We start from the raw sequence: 26945 nt of genomic DNA on the forward strand, positions 1-26945 counted from the left end.
TGAGATTTTAGTGTGGTACTTTGGAACCCCCTGTCTCTTGAGATCAAGCAGGTGCCTACTTAAAACATTCTTGTTTAGACAAGCCTACCCAGGTGCTGAGGTAATTTTTATTTGTTTTGGTATTTTACCTTTTGTGTGTTTTAAAGCTGGGTTTTAATTTTTTCTTGACTTTACTGATTTATCTTTTGTAAAACGCTTTGAGGCTTTTTACAATCAAGAGGTGTGTCAATTTCATGAAATTAATTAATTGAATAAATACATTGCTGCCAGCTTCCTCCCTGTTAACCTTAGCAAAATTTTGCATGGAAGAGAACAAAGGAACATAAGAAGCGGCTTTATACTGAGAAGATCATTGGTCCATCTAGCTTAGTATTGCCTGCACTGAACGGCAGCAGCTCTCCGGAATTTCAGACAGGATTCTGTCCCAGCTTTACCTTCACACATTATGCTTTGACCAACTTGGGTTTGCCCCTGAATGTACATTCAGAAGGGAGCCTCAGTCAACTCTGGCTCCCTGATTAGCACACGACCTGATAGACAGTTTTGCAAATGTGATGGTTGCATTCAAAGCATTCACATACTGCATTTTTAGCTGTGTGCCTGAAATAGCTTGTGTGTGAAGCTGTGTTTTTTTAACTGAAGTAGGACTTCACTGAGAGCTGACTATAGCTACATATACATATTAGTAAAAGATTGATTAGGCAATTAGGTGTTTACAAGACTTCATCATCATTACAGATCAGTAAGATAAAAAATCAGATAATATAGCATTTAAGCAGAAAACAAGTGAATGCTCGTATGTTTAAAATGTTTGACAGTTTCCAGCGTTTGTTGCAATAAATGTGGGGGCAGATTGTAACACACAAAGCAGTCAAGTTTCCTAGCTAGATTTGGTTTTCCTTCTTCTTTCAGATGAAACAGAATATGAATACAGTGGAAGTGAGGAAGAAGCCGATGAGCTGAATGAAGATGAAGGAGAACCAAGGTTTCATTTTGCATTTGTAGATAAGATCTGGGTTGCACCCAGGAGAGAGATGACTCCAAAGTTTGATCTGTACACTTCCAGAGCAATTTTTGGAGTCATTTCCTTGTGATGCATTCTTATTTTGGATAGAGCGGCAGAATTAAGTTGCTCTTTCCCATGCATGATTGCCTGCACAGGGGGCCTGTAAACTCTTCCCCTGGAAGAAGGAGCCACATAGGGCCAGTATCAGGAGTTGGCATGTTTGGGCACTCACTGAGGCCCATTGATAAGGCTACCATCTCAGATGACAGGCTCTGGTCCACGCCTGCCACCACCCACAGTCCGCCGCTGCCACTGGGAAGAGGAGAAAGGCAGCTGGCTGAAAAGGCATTCAGACCTGTCAGCCACGTCTGGTCACTATTTCTCCCTCTTCCCTGAAGGATACAGATGCAGTGAGCAGGGTTGGTTCACAGCAACCATATCTATCTCGCTCAGAGAAGAGGGAGCTACAGCTTCTCTTCTTCCTGAGAAAGGAAGACACAGAGTTTGTGAGCCACCCAACCCCCTCAACCAAATAGGCCTACTCAGAAGTAAGCCCCAATGATTTGCCATGTTGAGGAAATTGCAGAAGACTTGAGGAGGCTGGGGTTGTGCTTGCCAGACTTTAAAAGCTCACAGTGCAACTATGCCTACTTTGAAGCAAATCCCACTAAGTTAAATTACATTTACTACCAGGTAAGCAGTTTTAGGATTCTATGGAAATAGAGGAAGCAGCTCTTACTCCTAATAAACAAAATAATCATGCTGGATATCTTACTTACTTCGGCTGCTAAAATCTGAGGAAAACTCCACTAGAGTTTGAAGCATTGACCTGGTGCTCCCCTGTCCCTTGCCATCGAAATGGGATTCCATGAAAACTCAAATATATATATCTCTCTGAATTGTCTCTTGTTCCCATTCAGTGTTTGCTGATGAATATAAAGTGTGAACAGATGCTAAAATTTGTTTTGGGAAGGCAACAGTGAAGTAAAATCTCCAGTGAACAAACAGATAATCAGCTTTAGCCTGGATTCTGAAGTGTTGTTAAAACAGAGGCATTGTAAATATAGAGGAGGGCTGGTGGGGGAGAGAGATTCTGTGATTATTTTTTTTCCTGGAACATTCTTCTTCTGTAAGCTAGGACAGCAAGCTTTCCCCCCAGTGGCACTGTGTTTGCTCTGTCGCCTTAATATTATGGTTAGTCAAACTGATATTTCCTCTTTTTTTTTGGAAAAAAAATTAAGCTCCATTGTTAATCTCCCTGGTGAATCCACCCTCCGCCGTGAATTCCTGAGGCTTCAGCAAGAGAACAAAAGCCATTCCGAACCTCAGCGACAGCAGCAGATCCAGAAGCAGCAGCTTAAAGACCAGGAAAAGTACAAAAAGCAGCTCTCGGAAGAGAGGCAGAAACGGATTGTGGAACAAAAGCTGCAGAGGAAGAAGTTGGAGGATGTACGATTTGGATTCAGATTTGTTTGTTTTTTCCTGCATGACAGTAGTACTGCATTACAGATATCAAATAAGAAAGGAAGCCATGTTTCTTGTGTCCCCATCTGCACTCCATCTCAAGCACCATCATGATGCTTTAAACAGCCATGGCTTCCCCTAAGGAATCCTGGGAACTGTAAACCAGAGTGGTTTAACAGTTAGCCCCTCTTCCCAGGGAACTTGGGAATTGTAGTTCTGTGAAGGGGGAAAGAGGGATCTCCTAACAACTTCCAGCACCTTTAAAAACTGCAGTTCCCATGATCCTTTGGAGGAAGCTGTGACCATTTTAAGAGGTACAATGCCTCTTTAAATGTACAGTGCAGATGATTTTAAACAGCTTCCTGCTGTTATTTAGTGTTGGCAGTGCACATATGCAGAGTGGCTTAAGTGTAACCCTATGCAAATCATAGCAAAAAGGCCAGGCCGTGGACCCCAAGGTGCTTATGGTCTGCATTTTGATATTGGCAAGGCAGCAGGTAGAGGCGAGAAAGACAGAGGCAGGGGTGGCAGATCTGTGGCTCTCCAGATTCCAGGTAGAATCCCATCAGCCCCAGCCAGTATGGCCAAGAATCAAGTGTGATGGAAGTTCTAGTCCAACAATATCTGGAGGCCCACAGGTTCTCCACTGCTGGACAGAGGTAGCAGGGAATGCTGTTTTATGTGTATAAACTTTGTCTCAGTTTGGAGGGATGTGTGCAGAGCCATCCAAAATATAGGAAGCAAGTGCAGGTTACACTAGAGTAAATGGTGCTGGTGTAATTTGCCCCTATTCCAAACTCTGTTCTAGAGCAAGGCTACTGGTGGCTGAGGTAGGTCACTTACAGAACTGAACTCCTATCTTTATAAATGTTATTGTTAGTGCTCACACTTTTTGATGAGTGACAATGAACTAGTTTAAACTATCACATCTTGGTTTAACCAGCCAATGTATGAATGAATCTTGTGGCCACAAATGTAGCCTACTTTGTGATGGAAGCAAATGAGCTAGGATCACTTCAGCTGACTACAGTTCACCTGAACTGGGAAAGTTTGGTTAATGAAGGTTATGAAGCCAACTTCAACCCAACATCTCCATATCCCAGCTTGTTTTGGAGCCAATAACCCTAGTTTCCCAGATCAGATGAAACAGGAAACTTTGGTTGATGGAAGGCTTACTGGTGTATTTGCTTCCACCACAAAGGCAAGAGCAAAGGGTTCATTGGCATCTTGATGTTCCCAGCGAAGCTGTTCTATTTTGGGATAGTTCAGGGCAATTTCTTTCAGACCACTTACTAGTTAGCTTGTCAACACAAGTTAATAAAGATGAGAAGACATTTCCAGCTTTTGTAGATTAGTAGCTATTGTAGAACATGGGTCTCCTTGTTTTCAAAGCCATGTTTGCACAGAATTAGCCATAGCAGCAGTATGACTTTAATAGCAATTCCTTTTATGAGCAATCTATGATGGGAGATGAAATGAAACCAATATTATTTCCTGGCATGTGTTTAGCACCAGAAGAGAGAAGAGCTTCGGAAGCATTTGGACTTCGAAAGGAGATGTCCGGAGATCAAGGCAGCTCAAAACAAAATGGAGAAGGATAAAGATGTCCTGCAAAGTCATGAAGATGAGTGGAGCAAAGTGGAAGGAGACAAGAAACTGGAAAATTATCAGGTGTGGATGTAGTTTTGCAGAAGAGAAAATCTCCACAATTTCTGTGGCAAATGTGAGGTGTAAAGCCTGGAAGAAAAATGGAAAAACAAAACCCTGCTCCTCTCCCAAGCATTCAGAAGCAAATAGGGTGAACAGGGGGGGAAAGAGGAACCCAGGTGGTGGTGGTTTTCCAGGTTATTCCGTACGTTTCAGTCACAGAGGGTAGCAAGACAGCATAAGTTTTAACTGAAGCTGAACTGTAGTGGAATGGAAGCAATGCTGATTGCAACAAACCCAGGGCAGGACAGAAATTGCTGCTTCCTCACATCCCTAGTTGTGGGTCCCACTTATCTGAATTATACTCGGCACATGTCCTCACTATGTCTACTCTGAATCACCATGTTCTCATGGTTCCAAATGCCTGAATCAGACCCTGCACCTCATTCAGGCATTTGGACTCATCCTTAGAGGGAAGAGATGGTTCACCAGACCTAGCCAAAAGTCCATTGGGTTTATAAATTTTTGGGTTCCTCTTTCCTCACAGTGTTTTCTTGCTTCTTTCCCACCCTAGAAAAAAGTTGAAGAAGTGCATCATGGCAAGAAGCTTCATCGGACTCTTCCTAAAGATCAAACACAGCTGCTTTCTCTCCAACATGACCACAAGCAGAAGAATAAAGATCCCCCGAAGCTCCTCAGCCCCCAAACCCGTCTCCCATCAAACAGTGCAAGCAAAGAGGTACATTGCAGCTCTCTGGGAATGGGTTGTTCTCTGGATTGAAAATGATCTGCTTGGGCAGGTGGGGTTTTTTTAAACATGCTCAAAATTTCACTTGGAGAAAAAGGAAGCCATTAGATTCTCTGTTTATCTAAGCCAGGAGTGGGGAACCTCAAACTCAGGGGCCAAATATAGCCCTTGATGTTTTTCTGTATGGCCTTTGGGATTCTCCCCAAGCCCTATGCATCTCTAGCTCTCCTCTGCACCTTCCTCACGTACTTTTAGCTTGAGCCATTATAATGCCCCTTGCATGTCAGTTTGGAGAATGTGTGTATGTGCACATTTGCAGCAACCTCTGACTTGGCTGGGACATAGCCTGTACAAAGGTAAGAATCACATCCCTTGCAGCACTCACATTTGCTTCTGGTTTGCCCAACACAGGCATACAACCCTCCCAGAAGGTTGCCTGGAAGAGACTCTGTCCCTTAGACTGGAAAAAAAGTTCCCCATCTCTGGTTTAAGCTATCACATGGTTGGTAACCATTTGCTTCTACTTCAAGGCTGCAGACAAATGGATTGTTGTTTGGGCTGTACAGAAATTCAACCAAGAACTTGGTTTTCTTTTTTTAAAAAAAAGCAGGTGCTTAAAAGAAGAAGAAGGGGACTTCCGGGTTGGCGCCATCGTCTAATGGCGGATTCCCTCCGAGCTCCGGAGGGAATCTGCTCAACAGGGGTCGGGTCCTGCCGCGGCGGCGACGCGGGGACCCTTAGAAACCACAGGCGCTGAAGCCTGTGGACCTGGTGACTCGGTGGGCACCATTTGCGCGCCCCCCGACCCGCAAAGAAGCCTTTTTAAAGGCTTCGGAACGGGGGACGGGAGTGGCGTGGTGCTGAGAGTTCGACTGCTTCCCCTGCTGAGTGAAGCCACAGGCCATGGATGGAGAGCGCTAACTTCTTCTTTTGAACATTTGGATTAAAAGTAACGACCCGTGAGTAACACGGTAATTGGACTTAAAAGGGAAATTTATTTCTGGGAATTCGGCAAGATCGGGCAAGGTGCTTAAAAGGAAGTCAGCCTACCCGCCTTGTAAACATCGTAAAGCAAGGATTTTATTACTAAGGTTGTGTGAATGCCTTTCTTTTTGTGGAAAAGAGCAATTAACTTTATATTGGGCCAATTTAAGTGACTGTGCTGGAGGATAAGAGAACGGAATTCACCCCTCCCCCAAAACCCGGGAGCGATCGGGGAGAGAGCCTGCGGAAGAGGTTTATAGATTTTGACAGCTGTCAAACTAGCTGTCAAAGTTGGGGAAAAAAGGAGAACTGTGTCTCTGCTGTCTTTGCTGGTTACATTTGATACAATTTGGTAACAAATTGTTAAAAATAAAGAAGAAAAGGCTAATTTGTTATTAAGTAACTAGAATCCCTCTAGAGGGGGTTCAGGACATTACAAAAATGGCTGTAAGTGGAAAAATACTGGCTGAACTGGAAAAGACCTTTCGTCTCTTGGGAAATCTACAGAAGCAGACAAATGTTTTGACTATGAGTGTAATAACAATGAAGGGAACAGTAAACAAAATTGCTGAACCTGGAAAGGATATGATTCAAGCTCCTGCAGATGAACAGGGAAGTGTTGTTGCGGATCCAAAAATCCTTATAGCCAAACAGGAGAAAGAGTCTGAGTCATTTGAGGTGCCGTTTAAAGAGGAACAGAAGAAAGAAGGAGGCGCTGGGATGTTGCAGATGACTAAAGAGAGCCAGAGGCCTGTTAAGTTGGAAATAATGGAAAATAAGAACATGACGATGAAAGTTTGGTTGGAAGTGAAGAATGGAAATTGGAGAGATCTCCTCTTATGGGGATCTGAAGACATATGGAATATAAATATGGCCAATGATGAATTTGGAGCCTTTGGGACATTTGGACTTATGAGAAGTAAGAAACAAGATTTTGGCTCCATTGTTAAATATGGAGGTCTGGCTGGAAGAAATATGGACCTTATTGGAACAAAGCCTCTTCGAGATTCGGAATTTAAAATAAAGGACTATCAAGAAAACCGGCAGAGAGAAATTGAGAGAGGGTTAAGTGCCTCGGATGTGAGATCGCCAGGCTGATTTCGAATGGACTGATGGACTTTGGTTGGGGATCAAAACCGGGAAAGGGGGCAGTAGGGCTTCGGGAATCCAAAGGGTGTAAAAATATAATTCTGTTTTAACTAAGTTGGTTTTTGCCACTAACATAAAAATGGGGAATTTGGGGAGAGATTTAGGGCCGACCTTAGCAAAAGATTGTCAAGAATAAGTGTTGGAGTATAAAGACTGAGATTTTTAAGTTTAAATAGGTTAATTAAATTGATGGAGGAATTTAGGGAAAGTAGGTTAAGAATAAGTTTTGAAATATAAAGATTGAGGTTTAGAAGTTAAAATTTGAGTAAGTAAATTGAATTAGAGGAAATAAGGTAAAGTGGGGGGGATAAAAATTGCTGAGCTAAAAATTGGAATTGGAATACAAGAAGGGCAGGTGTGGGGAAGTCAAGGAAATTGGGTATGGAATGTAATTAAGGTAAACTTTTTTAACTGTTGTTTTTTCTTCTTCTTTTCTTTTTTCTTTCTTTTTTTTCTTTCTTTTCTGTTTTTCTTTTATATTCTCTTTTGAAAATTTTAATAAACATAATTTTAAAAAGAAGAAGAAGAAACCATTTGTGGGTAGCTAAGCTTGCCATTTTCTGCAAATACATGGAAGGCTCTAGGAGCCTGGATTCTAAGGGGTGAGGAAAAAGGACAGCTATCTGGGTCTTGAGATCCACAGGCGTCCTCTGAAGAAGCTAAAGGAAGCTGGTTAAAACCTTTAAACAAAAGCTAAGGAGTTTTGTTGCTTTCCTCATGGTTGTAGCCTTAGAGGGAACAACTGTAGAAATTCAGACCAGTGTGAATTCAACCACTTCAGTGTGAGCTGAAGTGACTGAATGCTCCTCCGTGCAAGAAATTTAAAAAATCTGCCTAGAAAATACTAGCATGCCATGGAGAAGTGTTCTTGCCTAAGCCTATCCCTGATATGCTATATTTCTAAGTGCATGGAGTGTTTTGTGTGCACATAGAAGAGCATTCATCAGGCTGTAGCAGAGGGAGAGATAGGCCTGCAAAGAAACAAGCAGTTTTTACTTCTCCTCCCTTTGAATGCTTTCCATTCCAGCTTCTATGTTAACTTTTTTCCTCTTCCTTTTCCATTTATGTTGTGTTTTTTATATTAGGGACCGGTGGCAGGGCCCATGTTATTATTGATAATTGTTAGGCGCCCTGGAAGCCTTTTTTCAGATGAAGAGTAGGATTTTTTAAAAAAAATGTTTTAAATAAGTAAACAAACATCAGCCCTGCCCATCCCAAGTAGTCTGAATTTTACAGCTGAGACAGAAATTTACCGCTTCAGTGAGAACTAAGTGAACAATCTTATTGTACTCCCAGTTAGGGTAATAAATTTTTTAAAGTATACTTTCAATGCATACTGAAAGGTGGGTTGTGGGTTTTAATCATTGTTGATGTTTGTCAGTATGCATCCAGGGTGTGTGTTCAAGTGAATGAGTGCAGAATATATAAAGACGGGAATCTTGTCTAGATAATGCAGCTGACTGAGAGACACCATTCTTAGCCAGCAATAGGATTGAGAATGGCGAAACTCCTCTTTCATTAGATACTACAGATAGGTGGGAACTGAATTTGATGAATGGCTCGGCTTCCTTGCAGAAGTCATTTGGGTAGATGATGCTCAGGAATTTTGTGCACCTCCGGTTTGCTAGTAAACCTGAATGACTTTGGTGTGTCATGGAAACACTCCCCGTGCTCCTGCCAGGGCTGGAAAGAGGTTAGTTTAACCTCCGGTTTACTAGTAAAACTGAAATACTTCATCGCAAAATGATGCACATCAAGAAAGTGGGTCACCCACATGAAAAGTTCTGATCTACTCTCTGGTTAAAGGCCACTGGTGGTCTCCAGTTTGGGGGCTCCCCAAAATCATGAGTTCAGCAAAGAGTCAGTATAAATGACTTATTAGAGGTTGGTTGGGTAGTTGGGTAGTTCTAAGCCAGGCATAGGCAAACTCCAACCCTCCAGATGTTTGGGACTACAATTCCCATCTTCCTTGAACACTGGTCCTATTAGCTAGGGTTGATGGGAATTGTAGTCCCAAACATCTGGAGGGTTGGAGTTTGCCTATGCCTGTTCTAAGCTTTAGGGCAGGAGTGGCTAACCTTTGGCCCTTTAGATATTGCTGGATTGCAGTTCCCACAACCCCCCAGTCTGCAAGGCCAATGGTCAGTGATAGTAAGAGTTGGAAATACAGGCATAGCTTGAGGACTACAGGTTAGCCAATCCTGCTTTAAGGGATTGGAAATGGTGCTCTGCTTCATTGCTTCAACTTTCTCCTCTATTTTTTTTTTTTTAAATCTGTAGCCCGAGGGGAGGGAAACACACATCGCAAAATGCCAGCTCCAATATTCATCTGCGTCGCTGACATGTATTCCATAAATGACCTCTTTGTACTGGAATGAAACGCATTGTAAAATTTAGTCCATGCCATTACTGTTAAATTTTAATCGAAATGTACTGTTGTGGATTTCTGACATTAGCAGTTGTAGGCAGTGAGTCTCTGTTGGAAGTGTGCGGCATTAAAAGGAAGCAAATTGGGCCTGACATAAATACGCAGTTTCTCTTGCAAGTGCTGATCGTGCCTTGTGTGTTTCCAACGCTATGCCGCCGCCGTTGTGGTTCTGCCTGTTCAGTTCCTTTAATCCCATTTGGCACCATGTCGATTTTGCTCGGGGAGGGAGGGGAGTTGTTAGGATTCACAGGGACAAAATCATTGACTCAAACCATTTCCCCCCAGTGAAATAATAATTACTTCTTATCAAGATGGTTGTCATTTAGGTGAATCTCCTGGCGTTATATTAACAAGGAAGCTGTCGCCATCTGCTTGGAGGAAAGCATGGCAGCCTGCATGTCGAAAAATAAAATAAAATGTGGGCCTGCATTTTTTGGGGAGAGAAGTTATTCAGTGACTATTTATCTCATCTTTCTCCAGATGCATGGATGCATTCCTGTCTGGGCAACATTATGGGGGGGTCAGAGGCAAACGTGGGTGTATGAACTAATGCAATTTTTTTACTTTTGCACAGGAGGCTAGGTTCTGTGCACACTCACACATCACTTTCTGTCCTCCATCCATACAAGCTAGGGGCTTTGTCAGAGTCTCTGGATACATTCCAGCTAGGTGGAAACGTTCAGGGGGCAAAGCAGAGCCATTAGGTGTTTGGGAAGGAAGGGGTGTGGAAAATCACAAGGGCCACATAGAGAAACCTTAAAGGCCACAGTCTGGCTTCAGGCCTTGTCTTTCAGGCTTCTCTGTCTAGCTCTTGGGCATATTATTATTATTATTATTCTCTGCCCATCTGGCTGAGTTTCCCCAGCCACTCTGGGTGGCTTCCAACAGAATATTGAAAACATGATAAAACATTAAACATTAAAAACTGGCTGCCTTCAGATGTCTTTTAAAAGTAGGATAGTTGCTTATTTCCTTGACATCTGATGGGAGGGCATTCCACGGGGCGGGTGCCACTACCGAGAAGGCCCTCTGCCTGGTTTCCTGTAACCTCACTTCTTTCAGTGAGGGAACCGCCAGAAGGCCCCCGGCTCTGGACCTCAGTGTCTGGGCTGAACAATGGGGGTGGAGACACTCCTTCAGGTATACTGGACCGAGGCTATTTAGGGCTATAAAGGTCAGCACCAACTGTGCTCAGAAATCTACATCTCCTCCAAGCCACTTCTTCTTGGGGGCTAGACCCTCCAAGTGTCTCTGTTTTCCAGGGACAGTCCTGGATTTACAAAGTTCATCCTGGTTTCTGATTCGATCCTGGAATGTCCCACTTTTCCTTAGGGCGTCCCTGTTTTCTTTGGAGAAATGCTGGAGGATATGCAGTTTTGCAGCCTTTGAGCCAAGGAGATAAGAATTCTACAACCTTTAGAATACATCGGAAGGCAGCCCTGTATAGTCTTTTTATAGATGCTGGAAGCCGGCCAGAGTGGCTGGGGCAACCCAGCGAGATGGGTGGGGTATACATAATAAAGGGATGGTGATGGCAAAGACATCCCTATTTTCATCAGAGAAATGTTGGAGGATATGTGAGGAGAACACACCCACTCTGAGTGCTTTTGGGTGGCTGAAATGTGTCCTTGAACAGCAATAAAGCCTCTTGCTGTGTATAAAGTGTGTACAAGTATAGAAACAGATGGCATTTGACTGGCTGGAATGAAGCCTACTGTACAAAAGTAGGAATCACAACCATTGCCCTGCTTCACCCATCAATGCCATGCAGCCTTCAAAAAGCTGAACATAAGAGAGTGAGGTGCTTGGACTGCAAAAGCTTTTCTACCCCTGTCTTAGCCTAGCCAAGGGCAGAAGCAAAAGCTATTCACCAGTTCCTGGATTCCCAACCCCATGTTTCACCCTTTAAGATGAGCATGGAGAAGCCTTTCAAGATGACTGCAAGGGAGAATCAGCAGGTGGAAGGAATATATCACTTTCCTCTGCCTGATGCTTCTCCACTTCATCTCCTTCATCCTTAGCTGTTTCTCCATCATAAACACACACACCAGTCAGCAGCAACGCCAGATAGGAAGGGTTGTGCACAATGTCCTGCCTTCCACTTCCCCTCCAAACAGCTCCGCCTCCAATCACGGTAGGTGCAGATACAGAACTGGGAATCCCATGATTGCTACTTAACTTCTAGTACTGATCTAGCAGTCCCTTTTCAATTGCCATCATTATAAAATAGGAGGAGGAGTTGTGGTAACTAGTGAAGAATGAATTTAAAACCAGGTTGAGGGGGTGAAGCCAGAAGAAAATGCACAGGGAAGTCTAGCTGAAGAAAGTAGGGCTTTGTATCTACACAGGTATACATCATACCGCATAAGATCTAGCTGCAATATCAGAAGTAAGTAGATTTATTGGTTTGGCCTTAAGCCATAACAACAGTACTGAGCTACCAGGGCAAAATAAAATCAAAAAATGGCAGGGGCCTGCACAGGTACATCATATATGGATTTGTTTGAACCATAGGTCATGGCAAAAACCATAATCTGATAAAATAGGTACAGGATGTCAAAACCCATACGGTCATCGATCATTAGAACAATTCACGACATGCCCATGGTGCGGTGGAGTCTCCGCTGTGAAGGCAAACAAAGCCACCATTTCATTTACATACCCATTGCTGTCGGATAGCCCTTGGAATTTTAACGTTGTTGATTTAACAGCAAATATAGAAAATGCAAGCAAGAAAATGTTGCAGATGTCTGCACCTTATCTCCTTATACACAGGGCAACTCAACAACAACAGGGGTAAACAGACACCCATCTCATTGTTGAATTTGTTGAATATGTCTGTCTCTGTTGGTTTGTTTCCAGAGTGAGAGCAAGCGTGAGAAGAGTGATAGTATCCAAACTGATCTCAACTGGGCAGCCGTTCTTGGGCATGATGCCACCTCACAAGGTCGACTAGGTTCTGGAAGCAACTCCAGCCCATGTACTCCAGCTTTGCAAAGAGCAGTGGTGGCTCAGGTAGGAGATCCCCACTGGAGGTTATTTACAGTTGTAGAGGTCTATGAGATGAGATGATCTGTCAATTTTGGTTTCTCTCACATTTCCATATCAGTTTCTGACACACACACACACACACACATAAAATCTTCAGGATAATTCATTAACATTTTAGTGTGAATTTATTCTACATTTTTCCAGGCATTGTTGCCTAATGTACACATTTTTGCAAAGCAATTTTTTTCCAAATATAATGCATTTTTCTACACTGTTTTCAATATTCTATTAATTTAAATGCACACTTTATATGCATATGCTACTCTATGCATTTTTGTACATATTACTTGGCTGGGGAATTGCGCTGTAAAAATTGAAGAATTTTGTGGTTTGTTTTGCTTCTTGTTTTGGAAATAATTACCTTAGGTAAGTTTCCTTTAAATGTAAATGGAATCAAATTTCTCCCCTCTTCCTAGAGATGGTTTAGGCATGATGCGAAACCTTGGTTTGTTACCCTCTCCAAACAATATTTCTTCCCCAAACATATGTTTCAATTCTTCTTTTTTTAAAAAGGTCCTCTTTTCAATGGCGCAGTCCAATTTCTCTGCCTTTTATCTTTTCTGTGCTACAGAGAAGAAAATAAATCAGGTGATACAGGAGCACAGGAAGCCGCCTTGTACTGAATCAGATCATCTAGCTCACTATAGTCTATATCAATTTCAGCTCTCTGGGATTTCAAACTAGGAGTCTTTCCTGCATGGAGATGCCAGATATTGAACCAGCGACCTTCTGCATGCAAAGCAGATGTTGTTCCACTAAATCCCTTTCCAGAAATACAGTTGCCCTCTACTGAAATTCGTGTCAGCTTCTGCAGTGGTCAAATTTTTCTTTTTCTCTCCCCACTTTTGGCCTAGAACTCAGACAGAATTGGGCTGTGACAATCAATTGTTTGTTAATACTTCCATTTCCTGCTGAACGATAAGCAAGAGATGCAAGGCAGGCCTAGCAAGGTCTGCTTAGATGACTGTTATTTGTGATGACATTAATGCCTGACTGGATAAATTTCAGGATATTATTCTTGCATGTTGCACAAAAAGCCTGCTGTATTTCCATTGGAAATATTTTATTGTGCATAATTCATAGTGCACAATAAATGTATCTTTGTGTTTGGCAGAGCAAGAATGAAGGAAGGTTCTCTTCCCAGAGGGCCAAGTTACAGAGGTCATTGTGAGGGAGGTTGGGTAGGAGGGTCTGTCTCTGTTTGCTTGGGCTGTGGCTTCCCTGTGTCAGACTCTGCTCCCCATGAGGTTAGAAAACAGACAAGCAGCACCCATCAGTGAGCTGAGGAGCGGAAGAAGGGTTGTAGCTCAGTGCTGGAGCATCTGTTTGCATGCAGGAGGCCCCAGGTTCAGTTCCCAGTGTCTCTAGGTAGGGCTTAGAGAGACTGCATCCTGAAAGCCTGGACAGCTGCTGCCAGTCAGTCTAAGCAATATTGAACTAGCTAGACCAATGCTCTGACTCCATATAAGCTTGCTAGTTGCACCTCACTGGTAAACTTCCTGACTTGGGAGCATAAGAAGGTGTTGAGGTTCCACCTGACCCACTTTAGTCCATCAGAATTAAGAGGTATCTTTGCTAGCACGGCTAAACTCCTGAAAGTTCCCTCATTTTTGGCCTGAGGTGGGTGGTGGCAGGCAAGTTGACCTGTTGCCTGATTATCTCCTGGGCCGCCAGTTCAAGAACCATTGTGGGCTTGTCTCCTGAAAATGGGATCTCAGCTTTTCTCAAGACATAGCCCCTCAGCGGAGCAAGCAAAGCACCCAAATGCTCATCCCGAGGAAGATCCTTTTGGGGTTCTTCCAGTGCTGTGAAGTGTTTTGAACACTTGAAGGTGCTAAAGCTTATGAACCAGTCCCTTGCATCTTTCATCCAAAGGACAGGATGATATTGTGAGGATGCTATGCAAAACACGCATGCACAAGCAGTCCACAGGAAGTTGCTATGTGGACGCGCTCTTCATTATCCTGCTGTGTCATTCATTGGAAGCAATGGCAATTGTCAGCCTCCTGAACTTCCCTCCTGGCTAAGTTTTATCTGCCATCCCAATAAAGGTCCGTATAGTTAAAGCTATGGTTTTCCCAGTAGTGATGTATGGAAGTGAGAGCTGGACCATAAAGAAGGCTGATCGCTGAAGAATTGATGCTTTTGAATTATGGTGCTGGAGGAGACTCTTGAGTCTGCAAGAAGATCAAACCTATCCATTCTTAAGGAAATCAGCCCTGAGTGCTCACTGGAAGGACAGATCCTGAAGCTGAGGCTCCAATACTTTGGCCACCTCATGAGAAGAGAAGACTCCCTGGCAAAGACTCTGATGTTGGGAAAGATGGAGGGCACAAGGAGAAGGGGACGACAGAGGACAAGATGGTTGGACAGTGTTCTCGAAGCTACCAGCATGAGTCTGACCAAACTGCGGGAGAGGCAGTGGAAGACAGGAGTGCTCTGGTCCATGGGGTCACGAAGAGTCGGACATGACTAAACGACTAAACAACAACCCCTTAAATTGCTGGAAGGGCTCCCCCATTACACTACCTGCAAGTGGGGCAGTGAAACCGACAGCTATTTTCACTCAGCCCTTGTTTCGTAACTCATCAAATTGCTGCTTGCTGGATGCTTCATGGGCTGTTCCCAGATGCCACTCAACTTGCCCATCCAGGTCACCAAGGTAGTTATTGGCAGCACGAACTTTCAAGCATGCAAGCAGCTCCTTCTGCTGATTTCAGTTGTTCCTTTGGAACGGCTTACAGTTCGGAAAATGCTTTAAGCCTTTTGCTGACTCAGGCTCTGGGAAAATGACAGGCATCTTGATAACAGGCTTGATAACGCCTATCTTCTCATACCAGGGTTAGCTGCTTTTTGAGAACAGCTTGACACTACAAACTAGTCTGGTTAAATAAATACTATCATTAGTTGCAATCATATTGGACAAAAAAAGAGGAAAACAAGTCTTTTTAAGTACCATATTATTAGATGCCATTCCTGCTGAAAAAGCTGTTTGCTGGAAAAAGGTAAAATATTTGCCAAGAACTGAGATAAAACAGCTGAACACCTTGCTGGATGAGGAGGCAAGAGCAGAAGTCGGTAGTAACAGATCTCTCTCTCTCCCCCCTCCTGCCCCACTTAGCATTGCAGCAAGTGCAGGGAAGTAAAGACTCACATTTCTACCATCAGTACTCTGCTATGTTCCTTCTGGAACACAGGTGAAGGAACGACTTCAAAGACCTCCAGTACTTTCATGAGCACACATGGAATCTTTTCCTGAAAAAACACCACAAGGGCAAAGGACACTTCGCCTTTGTGCTATTTTTCCAGGGACAGACGCCTCCCCCAGCTCTTTGCTGGAGGAAAGGCACAGGATGCTTCCGGTCCGTCTCTATTTTCTGGTAAGAATTCAATCACATACTGGCAAATTCAGGGTACCCTGTTCAAGTTGATTCGGAACTCTTGTGCAGTGAGCCCAGTTCTCCCCACCCCAAACCAGAGGTGTTTATTTTACAATAAGGAAACTGAGAGGATATGCACTAGAAAGTGAGGGGCAACTTTTGCTTGACACAAGGTCACCTAGCCTCCAAACAAACAAATCAGAATTAATGCCCAGTAAATAGCTGGCATTGTCCAGCCACCCAGTAAACAAAACAGGATGAACTCCTGTAGTTTGGAAGCGGCCAGAAATACTCCCATCGTTTCCCCAGGAGGGGGTAAATGTTTCGGGGAAGGGGGAGAGAATTTCAAGAGCTATACAGTCTGAACGAAAATGGGCTTTAGAAGCCCGTCTACCTTCCCAGCAGTGTTCCACTTAAAAGCAGAGCAAACTTCCCCAAAGAACTGTGGGGCTACATGCAATTTGTAGTTTTGTCTTCACTTCCCTACGGACGTCTAGCAGCCACACAGCACATTTTCTCAAAAATGAATCCCTTTGGAGTCCCAGCAGAACTTACTCCAAATTAAACGTACATTGCATTGCAGACTTTGAAATCCCTAGTTACTTTGTTTGTTTGTTTGTTTCCAAATTGGTTTAGTTGTGTGATTCCTCACAAGGTTATCTTGGGGGGATGGAGACAGACGCTGCATAGTGAAACTGGAACGTCTTGAGTGTGCTTAGGACTCCAGCTTCTGCCGAATTATTCACACAGGTGTTTTCTTTTTTTAAAAAAAGAAGAACACACACCCCACAGAAGGGCTTTTTATTTTTTGTTAGTAGCATTATCATTCATTTAAACTCCTTTTTTATTCTTGCAAAAATTGCCAGGGTATCTTTAAGAGCTACAGGGGATCGGGGGGGGGGGCATCTTCATAAAAAATATTTTATTCTTTTGCATTTGAAGGAGTGAGTTTGAAGCACAGCAGTTATCAGCGCATTGTGACCCTGAATCGGTTGTGACTCAGAGGAGGGAAATGTCTGCTAATGAATAAAGAATACCCCTTTTGAGAGCTCCGCTCCTTCTCAGCATGTGATATCTGACAGAATAGCAGAACAAGATGGTATAGCTCTGGGCATCCCTCTCCATATTTCTGTCAGGGCCACATCAGGTTATAGGAACTGTATGAACCAGGCTCACAGCAGCAGTGGCAAAGGAATGCAAAGGCAGCACTGGGTCTCCTGGAGTGAAGCAGAAGGGGGCCTTTAGAGATTCAGATCTTGGACTTCCCTGAGTTGTTGGGTTGTGCTGTTCTGAGGGCTGTGGTGTCTGTCAGAGACCTGGGTTTCAGCCATGAGCATAAGAAAAGCTATGCAGGATCAGGGCAGTGGCCCATCTAGTCCTGCAGCCTTTTTCTCAGCACTCTCCTGTCCTTCAGTTTCCAACTGGAGGATACCATACCCTCTACCATTCCTCAGACGAAAATAGGGACATGTCTCACTCCCCGCCGACTGACCCTCCTCGACCCCCCCCCATTTTTGCCCCCCACAGAGCATTTCCTATCAGAAGAAGGGTGAGTGCCACCAATGGGACACAGTGAACACACCCTCCACCATCCTGAGATGGATCCCAATTTTATTTATTCTTTGGTATATTTCCAAAAGGGACGTGGGTGGCGCTGTGGGTAAAAGCCTCAGTGCCTAGGGCTTGCCGATCGAAAGGTCAGCGGTTCGAATCCCCGTGGCGGGGTGCGCTCCCGTTGCTCGGTCCCAGCGCCTGCCAACCTAGCAGTTCGAAAGCACCCCCGGGTGCAAGTAGATAAATAGGGACCGCTTACTGGCGGGAAGGTAAACGGCGTTTCCGTGTGCTGCGCTGGCTCGCCAGGTGCAGCTTTGTCACGCTGGCCACGTGACCCGGAAGTGTCTCTGGACAGCGCTGGCCCCCGGCCTCTTGAGTGAGATGGGCGCACAACCCTAGAGTCTGTCAAGACTGGCCCGTATGGGCAGGGGTACCTTTACCTTTACCTTTATATTTCCAAAAAGAAAAACATACACTAATAAATAAATTGATTATTTAATTTACAATCATATTTAATTTATAATCGCCGAAGAATTGATGCTTTTGAATTATGGTGCTGGAGGAGACTCTTGAGAATCCCATGGACTGCAAGAAGATCAAACCTATCCATTCTTAAGGAAATCAGCCCTGAGTGCTCACTGAAAGGGCAGATCCTGAAGCTGAGGCTCCAATACTTTGGCCACCTCATGAGAAGAGAAGACTCCCTGGAAAAGACCCTGATGTTGGGAAAGATGGCAGGCACAAGGTGAATGGGATGACAGAGGACGAGATGGTTGGACAGTGTTGTCAAAGCTACCAACATGAGTCTGACCAAAGTGTGGGAGGCAGTGGAAGACAGGAGTGCCTGGCGTGCTCTGGTCCATGGGGTCACGAAGAGTCGGACACGACTAAACGACTAAACAACAACAACAATAAATAAATTTTAGAAAGAGCTGGCACATAGTGTGGGGTTGGGCTGTGGCGATGGCAGCCTTTTCTCCTCCCCACCCCCTGCTCTCTAGCAACTGCTATGAGCTGTCCTATAAGCTCCTATATTCAAGCTAAAGTCGTTCACTTCCAGGGGTTTGAACTGGAGAAGACCTTCTGGCTTTTGGTACACACACACACACACACACACACACATACACACACACAGTGCCTGAAACCCAGCCCCTGTATATCAGCCCACTCAAGAGGGTTGTCCTAGCAGCACATACCATCAAAAAATGCAGCCAGACCGTGGCCCTCATATTACCATTCATTTCTGGAATCCAGGAATGTTGATCGACATCTCTTGAACAGATTCTTTTTTGGTGTTCTCCTTTGAAGTATCTAAATCATGTACATAACCCCATCACCTGATGGATGCATGGATTTCAAAGTAGTCCTGTTTCATGCTGAGCCAGAAGCCTGGCATCTCAAGCCCTGCTTGAGGGTGTGTTGTATAAAAGGCTTCTATGTGGTAGGAAGACAAGACTTCTCTTGGTGTTGTTTTGCAATTGCATGCCATATTTCCCCCACCCTACCCCTGACTGTATTTAAGTATAAAGTGGTTTATGTACCAAGGCTGCAGAATAAGCTGTAAGTTGTAAGGCACAGGTAGTTTCAGGATGCTGTCAGTGGCTCCCGGCTGGTTGCCCAAGAAAGTATAAAGACAAGGGAAAGTTTCTTACGGTCCTTTTTTATTTCAATCTTTACAGAGAGAGGCTATAGAACCCAGCCTCTTGGATAATGGCATTGTCCTGAGTGAATCTCCACGCCCCGTCCCTCCCACTTCCTCATTCATTATCATCATCACCTCCTCTATGGGTGCTCCTAAGTGCCCTCTGTCTTTGAGCTCTTTGCTCTCCTACTTTAAGGCGTTCTGGGAGATGGAGGGTTTGAAATGCTTTCTAATGACAACTTGTCATCTGAGTGTTCTTCCAACTCTCCCATGATTTCCCAGCTTGTCCCCTCATCTGCCTCTGCACTGCGACCTCCCTCAAACCCCTGTTGTAAATCTATACTCTCTTCCTCTTCCTCCTCCCTGGAAGGGTCAGGATTGGGAGGTGGTCTCCACCAGTCCTCCTCTGCCCAGTCCCTGACAGGTAAGGAGGTTGCTTTCTCACTGTTGGACTCTGGCAGGCAGTCTCAAGCACCATATTTTCAGTGTCACCACATCTGCTGACCTGTCCTCTGTTGTGCTTAGACCAGGGGTCACCAACCCTCTCGGACCAGAGGACACATTTTGAATTTTGAGAAAGTGTTGGTGGTGCCAGTCACAAAATGGCTGCCGTAGAGTGGGGAGTGGCATAACCCAAAAGTCAGAGAGAAGCTACCAACAACAGCCTTATGCTTACCTTGGAAAGTAAGCTACACCCCAGTATCCCTGACTGTGGGGATCACACAATATTCATTACACACAGAGAGAGGTGCTATTATGAGAGGAAAAAATATACAAGGAAACCAAATCACACTCGCTCACATTTCATGAAATCACTTAGAAGGTACCTCCACATTTTGCACCATAACTTTCTTCCTAGGGTGCCTGCCCAGTGGCACCAGTCAAACGTTTTCATGGGTGCTATGACCCATGAAATCAGGCAATTTCAGTTTCGTTTTCTCCAGCATTAAGTTCAGTTCTCCACATATCAGTTTGTGATTAAAAAAGAAAGTCATAAAAATTCATTATCATTTTACTGCAAATTCTTCCTAATATTTGTGTTTGTGTGCAATTTTGCATAATACACAATTTGGCAAGGCAATCTCCTCTAATACATTGCTTTTTTCCTGTTATTTTCAGTGCACATTTTTATGGACATTTCATGCATTTTTGTAGAACTGGAGAACTGGGTTGAAAAATTCAGATAGCTGTGACTTTTGAAATATGGCTGGGTTTTGTTTCTCATATTCCCCCCCTACCAAGTGTGAATTAAGTGGATTCACCTTTCATTGTGATCTGTATCTAATTTCCTCTCCCATCCCTAGTTATAAGGTGGTTTAAAGTGGTTAATAAGAGTCTTACCAGCTCCATAAAGCCTTCAGCTATGGCCCATTTCCTCAGTTTGAGCAATGTATTGCTGCCTGCAAGCTATCCAGGCCTGCTCTGGGCTTGCTTTGTCCCTAAACTATCAGAAACAACCTTAGAGTATTGCTCTGCAAAATGCTGTATTTGCTCTGTCAAAACTCCATCCTTTACCTATTAATGGTTAAGCATAAGTGAGAGATTTCAGCAGTTGAAGTTTGTGACAAATTGCACCTGCCCAAATCTCCCCAACTACACCAATGTACAAAGCGGAGAAAGCCCAATAAGGAAAGGTTTACCTTCTCAAGTCAGTCGGTGCAAAAACACTGGCAAAGAAGGCATGTTCTGGCTCTAAGAACTGAGCTGCCTCCAGAACACCAACGTGAAGCTCTTTTCTTTCAAATCTCCCCCATCATGCGGAGCTTTTTGTCTAAATCAGCCACAGTACAATCATGAACGTTGGTTTAGTAAATGCCAGAGCCTTCCAACGATGAGAACACCTACTATTGCTTGAACCCTGCATTCTGGTCCCTGAGGTATTGGCACTCCCGGCTACCATTTTTATTTTCCTGAAACCCTTGTTTTGGTGAGATGGTGGCCATGGTTGTTTTTAAACCCACAATGATTAAAAAAAGCCACAACCAATCAGGCATTATACTGTACTGCATTTCAGGGAACCTCCAACACAACCTTCTTGACTAAGGAGGTCTTCCACTCAGATTCTTAGCTAGCAAGGCACGCTAGACTACATCCTGCTGAGTTTCTTCCAAACCCTGGTGCCTGCCCTGAAAGTAACCCCCTCAGGGATGGGGGACCTTTGGTGCTCTGGTTGATGCTGGGCCATCATTCGGTCTACACTGAGTAAAAACTATTTGGGTGCAACCCATGACAAATGAACTTGATGTATGTTTTGTTTGTTTGAAGAGTGAAAACCTACGGGCCAGTCGAGATATGTATCACAGCAGTTCATTGTCTGATGTGGCTGGCACCCCAGCGGGCCCCAGTCAGGACGATGTCTTCTGGAGTATATGTCAAAGTGAAGAGCAACCTCCAAAGGTATTGGGAAATTATTTGGATTGTCCATAGATTTAATAAGAGTTTAAAAATATAAAACTTCTGTTCCCAAGTAAACCCAGTCCTTTGTCAGCTGTGGCTAACCTGTGACCTTCCAAATGTTGCTAGACTCCAGCTCCCATCAGCCCCAGCCAACATGACCAATGGTCAGAGATTATGGGAACTGAATTTTCATTTGTTGTGACTTTCCCTGGGATTGTATGCTGAAGGGTGGGCAATAAACCAAATTAATCATCTCCGTTGTCACCCAGCAACATCTTGAGGACCACTGGTTGGCCAAAACTGTTCTATATGAAGAAATAGTAGGATTCTAAAGTTCATGAAGGTGATTTGCTTATTCTATGTAGTTTACTTTTTGTACACTAGCCAAGGCAAGGGACAAGCCTGTTTGTAGGATTACCATAGGCATGAGGCTTGTGACTATGAGAATGGGTTGTTGGGACAGATGGTCCTTTGGTTTGATCCAGTTGAGATCTTCTTATGGAACCTTGAATTCCTACTCATTGCCCACTAGAAGTCCCTGTGCTTCCCCCCCCCCTTTTCCCTTTTAAATAAAACCACACATTGCTCACATATTTTCCGTTTGGGTCTTGGGGACTAGGTTTTCTGAATATCAGTAAAATGATTGTGATGGGCTACATTTTTAATACTCTGTGCCTATACTGACTATAGGCAGGTGGCTATGCACTGTTTTAAGCATGTGTGTATATAAGAACAGTAAACAGGCATATTTGCTTTGATCCTTAAGGTTCCTGAAAGGACAACCTCAAAAATTTATACCAGAGATCATCTTGGTAACCAGAGTTACCCATCAAGGTAAGCTCCTTGGTGATTCCTCCTTAAACTTACTTTGATATACATCTGTACAAATTCATTGCAGTGTAGCAGGCAGATGCCACCTATGAGCCATTTCCCCCAAATAATCAGGGAACAGTATGGCATAACAGGCATTCTGCTTTGCTTTCTGAGGCCATCCCACCTGATCACTCCCCAGTGATCCTTTAAATAAATAAATGCATGGATAAGCCTCCTACATTGCTCCACCCTTGTGCACAGGTGTTGCTGCTGATCCAATAATGGTAGCTGCTAGTGGGAGTGGGAGAGGTAGAAAACATCAGTGTCCCTAAACCACTTGATAGAGACAGAAAGAGTTGAGAGGATTTTGATAGGGACTGGGTAGGTGGAAGAGAGAAGTGGATTCCCTCCCCCCCCCAACTCAGATTGCAATCCAAGCCAGAGAAGAATTGAAGGGTCATGAAGCTCATCTAATATTTGAGTCAAACATTACATGTCCCCAAGAGGCCTATTTCCATATCTGGGGAGTGGGGAAGTGTCCCTAATATTGTTGCATATTTTAAATGTGAATGTCATTCCAGGAATGCTAAGTTTCCACCTGGATATTATAATAGCTACCACCTAAGGATATTGTGAGCATTGGTTGGGCTGTTTTTAGAAGTGGCTTTGAGACCCTGGAACAATGTGCAGTGGGAGTTCTCATCGTCTGTTGTTGCTCCCCCCCCCCCACAATTTTCTGGTCTTTGTTCTCTACAGCACACAGCAACCATCCCTGGGGGGACCTGCAACGAAAACCAACAACAGCTGCTGCAACTCCAGCAGCAGCAGACAAAGGGAGTCGGCATCTCATCAGAACAAGCGATCGGCTTCAGGTAATCCACAGGTCACACTTTTCTCTGTCCACACAAGCAATTATTGTGAGGCACTTCCATTCCCAGTGGGACAGGGTATGATAGCAAGGCCATTCTATTCATAATATAATTTTGCTAAGCGCCTCTTGTTTGTTGATACAGGTTTTCTTCTTTGGGATTTTTAAAATATATAGTTCTATATATAGTTTCAGCAACCTGCTATTTCTTTCTAGTATGGGGTGGTGGTGGAAATGTGTAAGGGAGGACATGATAAAGGTGTATAAAATTATGCTATGGAGAAAGTACTTTTGTGATACCAGAACTTGGGGCGAGCCAATGAAAGTGACTGTTAAGGGACAAAATGAAGCACTTCTTCACACAGTGAATAGTCAAACAACCGACTCAGCTCTCACAAGATGCAGCAGTGGCCATTGAGCCAGCCCTCCCTTGCATGCCTTGAGATTGGATCCTCTTATTTACATGTTTGATATGATTGATGAACTAATATCTCTCTCTCTCTCTCTCTGAAATTTTCTTTTTGGGACACCCAGGGTCATCCCGGCTAAACAGCCACCACCAGTCGTACATGAAACCTGGAAATGCATCTCATCAGTTTCATATTTCAGTAGGTTTTATTTTTTACTGTAAGCATATTTTTCAGCTATTGCAATTCTTCTTCATCTCCTTCTGAGGATTGTGTTTGTTGCCCTTTAAAGTAAAACACACCCTTAATTGATTGTATGGGGGCTTTTTTTGTCTTTTTAATAGATAAGTCAATGGGGCAGTGTGTGTGTGTGTGGTGTGTGTGTAAGTGTGTAACACAGATCAAAAGCAAGCAGCATACTTCATTTGTGGTTTTTTTTGCCTCTCAGTTGGTGTTTTGAATATTCCAAGATTTAGATCATGAGGCTTCGACTACCATGCAGAGCAAATTAGATTTTATTTTTATTGCTGCAGTGACAAATTATCTTCAAAGAGAGGATTGTAGACAAGGGAACCTTTGAGCTATGTGCTTAAAATAAATATCTTGATAAGAATTAGCCACTCTCCCCTTCTAGACGAAGCCAGTCATGTGGATGTGTGGAGCTGCCTTACACCAAGTTAGCTCTGTAGTGTCTATGATTATTGGCACCAGGTCACCAGAGTTTCCCAGACCCTCCTGGAGATGCCAAGGATTGAACCCAGGCACTTGATAATGCAAAGCATGCTCTCTACCATTGTGCCATTTTAATTTAGGGTCACCCTACACATGGAAGGGGACACAGGTAGAGCTGTGGGTTAAACCACAGAGCCTAGGACTTGCCGATCAGAAGGTTGGCGGTTCAGATCCCCCCGACGGGGTGAGCTCCCGTTGTTCAGTCCCTGCTCCTGCCCACCTAGCAGTTTGAAAGCATGTCAAAGTGCAAGTAGATAAATAGGTACCAGTCCAGTGGGAAGGTAAACGGCATTTCCGTATGCTGCTCTGGTTCACCAGAAGCGACTTATTCATGCTGGCCACATGACCCGGAATCTGTACACTGGCTCCCCCGGCCAGTAAAGTGAGATGAGCGCCGCAACCCCAGAGTCGGCCACGACTGGACCTAATGGTCAGGGGTCCCTTTACCTTTATCTTACACATGGAAGCAACAGACCTATTTGTTTAAATATGGATCTTCTCCAATCGCCTATAAAGCAGGGGTTGGGGCAACTAGGTATTGATGTTTTTTGAGCAAATAAGGTGCCAAGCTCTTCATAGCTGACCTCCCTGCAGCCCAATATTATTCCCTCTGCCTTGGTGGCCTCTAGTATTGTAAGGGAACCTGTCTGGGAGGGGGGACAACAGGGGTGTGGGGAAGGCACTGGGGTGATAAGCAGTGGGAAGAGTGATGGTTTGGCTAACCTAACCTGTGCATTCATTTTGTTTAAAAACCGGGGAGGCACAAGCTATTTATACATGATTGCCACAAGCTGAGTTTTAAACAAATACCGTATTTTTCGCTCTATAGGATGCACCTGACCATAGGACGCACCTTGTTTTAGAGGGGGAGAACAAGAGAAAAAAATTCTCCCCCTCTCTGCTCAGTGCCCCTTCAGCGAAGCAGCAGGAGAAACGGAGCTCCTTCCACTTCTCCCCCCGTTTCGCTGAAGGGGCGCTGCGCAGCTCTCCCTCTCTGCTGAAGCCACTCTGTCTTGTTCTCCCGGCTTCAGGTGGCTATCCCTGAAGCCTGGAGAGCGAGAGGGGTCGGTGCGCACCGACCCCTCTCACTCTCCAGGTTTCAGCGAGAAGCTTAATCTTAACTTAATCTTAACTCTTCAGCGAGAAGCTTAATCTTAATTTAGCTCTCCACTGAATCCAGTGGAGTTTTCTGTCCTGGGTTCAAAACTTCCTCCTGAGTGGATTAATCCCTGAGAAGCATCTGGTTCCACTATGGCAGCCCTCCCCAACATGGTGCTCTTGCTGGTGGGAATTGTAGCCCAATTAAGACGGCATCAGGTTGAGGAAGGTTGCAGTATAATTCTAGAATGATCGCCCTTATTCTAGGACAACCTGAAAGAAAAATTAAACTGGGCTCCTCATATGATGTGAGTTCCAGTGTGGACAGAAGCAATCAATCAAGTTCTTCTTTTCCCCCCAGAGTCCACCCTTTTTTGGCAAGGGGAGAGATGGCGGCAACTTGCTCCAGAAATCATCAGAATATTCATCCTCCAGTGATGAGGTGTGCAGCAGTGACGACGATGACAGCGATGGCAATCAGATACGGTTGGCTTTCCTACTCTTTCCTCTGTCCATGCATTATAAATTGAAGATTAGTTAGATTTTCCATCTCCCCCCATTGTTGTATCAGAGCATAATGCAAGCATGAAGCATAAAGAAACATCCCACAGGTGTTTATACGCATACAGTATGTATAAAAACATAAACACAAACACACTTCCATAATCCAGCAAAAGGTCAGAGACTTCATTAAAAAATACTCTTTCATATTGTGTTTCCAGCAGTACAAATGGGCAGGTATTTTCTTACATCTTGTTTCACCTATGCATTTTTTAAAGAATCTATTTTTAATTTAAAAAATTATCAAGTTGCCTGCCTTCCCTCATTCTGACCATGTTGCTTAATTTTACCTTATATGCAAACCCCAACACCCTTTATATTCAGCCCGGGGTTTACAACATACGGTAAGCGCCCATGATTTTTTAAGGTTATTGGATATTGCTACTGGAGCAACAGTTAGAATATGTATACTTAACTCATCCACTGGTGGGACCAGACCCTTTATATAGACAAATAATACATTTAATGCATCAACCAGAAGTTAATGCACTCTTATAATTTTAATTTCATTTATTATATACCCCTGGAGCATGAAAAAAAAAGATATGAACTATCTCCATAATGGTTGGTTGGAGTTAGTCTCATATTGCACTAGGAGAACAAACTTCCATAAAAATTGGGTAGTTAAGGAGGGTAGTTAAGATGCACTTGTTGTAATAATAATTATTATTATTATTATTATTATTATTATTATTATTATTATTATTATTATTATTATTTATACCCTGCCCCCCTGGCCAGAGCCGGGCACAGGGCAGCTAACACCAGTAAAATAAAAACATAATGGGGGGGGGACCAATTTAAAATACAGGTTAAAATGCAATTTAAAATGCAGCCTCATTTTAAAAGTAGCCCATAGATCAAAACCGTAAGGGGAGGGAAAAACATAAGGGTCAGACTGAGCCCAAACCAAAGGCCAGGCAGAACAGCTCTGTCTTGCAGGCCCTGCGGAAAGATGTCAAGTCCCACAGGGCCCTAGTCTCTTGTGACAGAGCGTTCCACCAAGTCGGGGCCAG

General features: G+C 43.9%; 1 protein-coding gene across 4 annotated transcripts in view; it reads left to right on the top strand.

Annotated features, from left to right (window-relative positions):
* NRK (Nik related kinase) overlaps positions 1-26945 on the top strand; it is a 137945-nt gene that overhangs the window by 45836 nt on the left and 65164 nt on the right. For all 4 annotated transcript variants that reach the window (XM_053374685.1, XM_053374688.1, XM_053374687.1 and 1 more), the window contains 10 exons: positions 913-985; positions 2248-2455; positions 3980-4141; positions 4692-4856; positions 12289-12441; positions 21319-21450; positions 22217-22284; positions 23020-23135; positions 23666-23739; positions 25730-25854. In XM_053374685.1, coding sequence (XP_053230660.1) covers positions 913-985; positions 2248-2455; positions 3980-4141; positions 4692-4856; positions 12289-12441; positions 21319-21450; positions 22217-22284; positions 23020-23135; positions 23666-23739; positions 25730-25854 — 1276 coding nt within the window. The remainder of the gene's footprint in view (positions 1-912; positions 986-2247; positions 2456-3979; positions 4142-4691; positions 4857-12288; positions 12442-21318; positions 21451-22216; positions 22285-23019; positions 23136-23665; positions 23740-25729; positions 25855-26945) is intronic.

This window comes from Podarcis raffonei, chromosome Z, assembly GCF_027172205.1.
Source record: "Podarcis raffonei isolate rPodRaf1 chromosome Z, rPodRaf1.pri, whole genome shotgun sequence".
Taxonomy (NCBI): domain Eukaryota; kingdom Metazoa; phylum Chordata; class Lepidosauria; order Squamata; family Lacertidae; genus Podarcis; species Podarcis raffonei.